General features: G+C 46.1%; 1 protein-coding gene across 3 annotated transcripts in view; it reads left to right on the plus strand.

The window, feature by feature from the left end:
• KCTD9 (potassium channel tetramerization domain containing 9) overlaps positions 1–2930 on the plus strand; it is a 9193-nt gene extending 6263 nt beyond the window's left edge. For 2 of the 3 annotated variants that reach the window (XM_027701944.1, XM_027701946.1), the window contains 3 exons: positions 11–116; positions 372–505; positions 699–2930. In XM_027701944.1, coding sequence (XP_027557745.1) covers positions 11–116; positions 372–505; positions 699–815 — 357 coding nt within the window. In that variant the 3' untranslated portion in view covers positions 816–2930. The remainder of the gene's footprint in view (positions 1–10; positions 117–371; positions 506–698) is intronic. The other variant, XM_027701945.1, reaches the window with a different exon arrangement.
• The last annotated feature ends 508 nt before the right edge of the window (positions 2931–3438 follow it).

Raw genomic sequence — 3438 nt, forward strand, 5'->3', positions numbered from 1 at the left:
TCTGTGCCAGTGTGCCAACCTCCAGGGGGTGAAGATGCTGTGCTCCAATGCGGAGGGGGCGTCCCTGAAAGGCTGCAACTTTGAGGACCCTTCAGGCCTTAAAGCTAATCTGGAAGGTAAGAAGTTTTTGCCTTGTGAATCTGTGCCAACTGCAGCCTGTGTTTGTGCATTTATCTGGCCCAGAAAAGGTCCAGCTGTGGTTTGTCCAACCCTGAGAAGGGCCCACAAGGGCTGGGCTGAGTCTGTGACCATCTCAGCCTGAAATCCCCTTGTCCTCCTCCAATTCACACAGCTCTGAGGCAGCACCAGTGTGGAGCTGCTGTGTCTCTGCCCGTTTCTCCTCCCAGAACCCCCTTCTGTGTGTGTTCCAGGTGCCAACCTGAAAGGAGTGGACATGGAGGGCAGTCAGATGACAGGAATTAACCTCCGAGTCGCGACGCTGAAAAACGCCAAACTAAAGAACTGTAACCTCAGGGGAGCAACGTTGGCAGGAACTGATTTGGAAGTGAGTTAAGATTCATTTTACATCCTAGTCCTTTATATCCTACAGTCAGCTGATAATTTGGGGGATCGCTGGCTTTTGGCTGACCTCTCCAGCTTCAGACTACAATGGAGTTCAGGTAAATGGACTTCAAGTAAAGCTTTGAACAGAGTTCTGGGTCCATTCCATTGACACTTCTTCTTCTTTTCCCCCTCAGAATTGTGACCTATCAGGTTGTGACCTCCAGGAAGCCAATTTGAGGGGCTCTAACGTGAAAGGAGCCATCTTTGAAGAGATGCTGACCCCCCTGCACATGTCCCAGAGCGTCAGATAGGGAAGAGAAGACGTTGAAGAGGAAGGAATCCAAACATTTGTCGTGACTTTCTTCACCTCCTCCCCTTCCTGAGTTAGAAGTAATGGTTATTAGACAACTTCCATTTGCAGTAGTGCCTAAGTAGACTCTTTCTGATCACTTCTGGGGAGGGAATTTTTGTTTCAGAGGTGGAAACAGAGAGTTTCTCCCTTTGTGAAGAGAGTGAGGAAGTGGGGCTGGTTCTGAAACCAGAAAGTGGGGCTGGTTTGAGGGGGAGGGTTCAAGACTTTCATTGTTTAGCATTGCCTCACTTTGGAATGCATTTTAATTTATAAAGCACAATATATGCAATTCTATTTATTAAATCTGTAGCTGCAATATGAATAGAAAATGTTATTGCTGTATAGTAGCAAACAAAGTTCAGGTTTACAGGTAGACAAGTGTATTTACAGTCAGTGTCTTCATTCCTGCAGGGTGTCAATGCCAGGGGTGGTCACACAGTGCCCACAGGATGTGTTCAGGTCTCTGCTGGGGTGGAAACAGTGGGGGACTGTCCTCAGAGGTCCTAAATTGCTGTGGAGTAGTTGGAGTGCAGGTTTAGAGCAGCTTTATCACCTCAAATGTGCAGAGGAAGCTGCTGCCCCTGCAGGGACCTGCCCACAGCCCGGATTGAGTTACCCCTGGAACATCCCTGGGCAGAAGTGGGATGTTTTAGTTAATCCTCTCCAAATGAGTGTGGAATTGCACTATCAATCCCAGCTGGGAAGAAAAACTCCCCTGCTTCCACATATCCTGGCCACTCCAGACTGGAGTTCCTGTAGCTTTTGTTGGGAATTCAATGTACAGAGGCAAACACAGAACTGTCCCCAAAGCAGAGAGAAGCTCTGGGGCCACAGCATCTGCTCCCCCCTCCTCTCATCCCTTCAGGAGATGAATAAATGGCCCTGTTTCCCCTCAATGTACTATGCAAATCCTCCTTGAAAGCATGGGCATAATCCCTTTTCCCAGCCAGATCCACTTTGGGCTGCTTAAAGTGGCTGTAAAAGCATCTTGCCTGGGGCCAAGTGCCCCTTCCACACATCCTTTACCTGTGGAAAAAAGCAGGGAAAGCTGTTTTTTTTTGTGTGTGAGCCTCCCTTCCTGGGGGGCTGCCCCTCAGCAAAGGAGCTGCAGGATCTGGGTAGTTCTCAACTAACATTTCTTTTTAGACACAATCAAAAAGCACACGAAGAAACTATACCAAAAAAAAAATAGAAAAAGGTGCAGCAAGAACTTACCTCAGATGCTTAAACCACCCCAAAGTTCAAACTCACCTTGAATCCTAAGGAAATACAGCTGTTACAGTCCAAATACACAGGAGGAGGAAGAACCAGTGGATCCCAAAACTTTGGAGGGTGTGGCAGTGGTTTGAGTTCCACAGTTCCTCAGTGGGTTGTGTCTCACTTTGCAGTGCAATTTCCTGTCCTCAAGGCTTGTTGTCTCAGTTTGTTTGTTCCAAAAAATGCTGCTTTGCCACCAATCTGGGAAGATCAGTGATTATTCTGGATCAGGATATGATTGGTTTGGGAGGGGGGGAATTGCAGGATTCTCCCTTTATTTTCAAGTTGGCTCGACTCAGGCGTGTGACATGAACATCCAGGACTCAAAATCCCGGGCTCATGTGGTTCAGAATTGGGATTATTCCCTCCAGATCCCTCTGGATCAGGCTCTAGGACACCACCATATCCTTGGTGAAGTGACCTATAGATTGAAGGGAAATATTTCAGTGTGATTTTGGAGTCCTTTCTCCCACCTCAAGGCTTTCAGTGGGGGGTGATGTGTGTGTTGCAGTAAAAGAAGATTCCTAGGGCTAGAGAAATAAATGAATTATTTTTCTTTATCATATTTTGTAGCTGGCAGAAGTAAAATATTGTATGGGGGGGAAAAATACTCTATTTTCATAATCACTGTGTATAAAAATCTATTTGAACTGTCACTGGAGCACTGTTGAATAATCACAGCACGTGGCATCATCATTCACAGCTGAATTTAAGGTACCTCTTTTGCTAAGACAGAGCTGGATGAGGAGCCCAAAGTGGCCTGTGCAGAAATTCCAGCCTAATTTAAGTTGCATTAATAAAAGTGTGAAAGAGAAAAGTGTCTTGGTTGTCTTCATTTTAATAAACAACCCCAATCTTACCTGACAGCAGAATTTTTGGGGTTTAAGCATAAACTTTACCTGCTGGAAAAAAAACAAATGTACCTTGTAGGGGTTGCTGCAGTGGTTCTGATACCTTAATTTAGGGAATTTTCAGGAGGTTTTGTGTTGATTTGTCATTAATTAATTTCTAATACTTTTCAGCTTTTTTATCCCCACCCTTCATATTTGCTTGATAAAACAGTTGGAGGCAGAAGTCATTACCCATTGTCCCTCCATCCCAAATCCCTCTCCAGCTCTCCTGGAGCCCCTTTAGGCCCTGGACAAGTCCTTGACTTCCATGTAGGTACCAAACAGGATTGGCAGGAAGATTTCCCTCCCCAAAGCAGAGAAACTGCTGCACTTGGAGCTCTGGCAGCTCTTCTGAAACTTCTCCATCACCCCAAATCTGAGCAGTTTGGTGGATTCCACTGCCCGGGTCTGGAAAAGGTTCTGTGGGAGAACAAA

The sequence above is a fragment of the Neopelma chrysocephalum genome, unplaced genomic scaffold, assembly GCF_003984885.1.
Source record: "Neopelma chrysocephalum unplaced genomic scaffold, ASM398488v2 Primary Assembly neopelma1_175, whole genome shotgun sequence".
Classification (NCBI taxonomy): domain Eukaryota; kingdom Metazoa; phylum Chordata; class Aves; order Passeriformes; family Pipridae; genus Neopelma; species Neopelma chrysocephalum.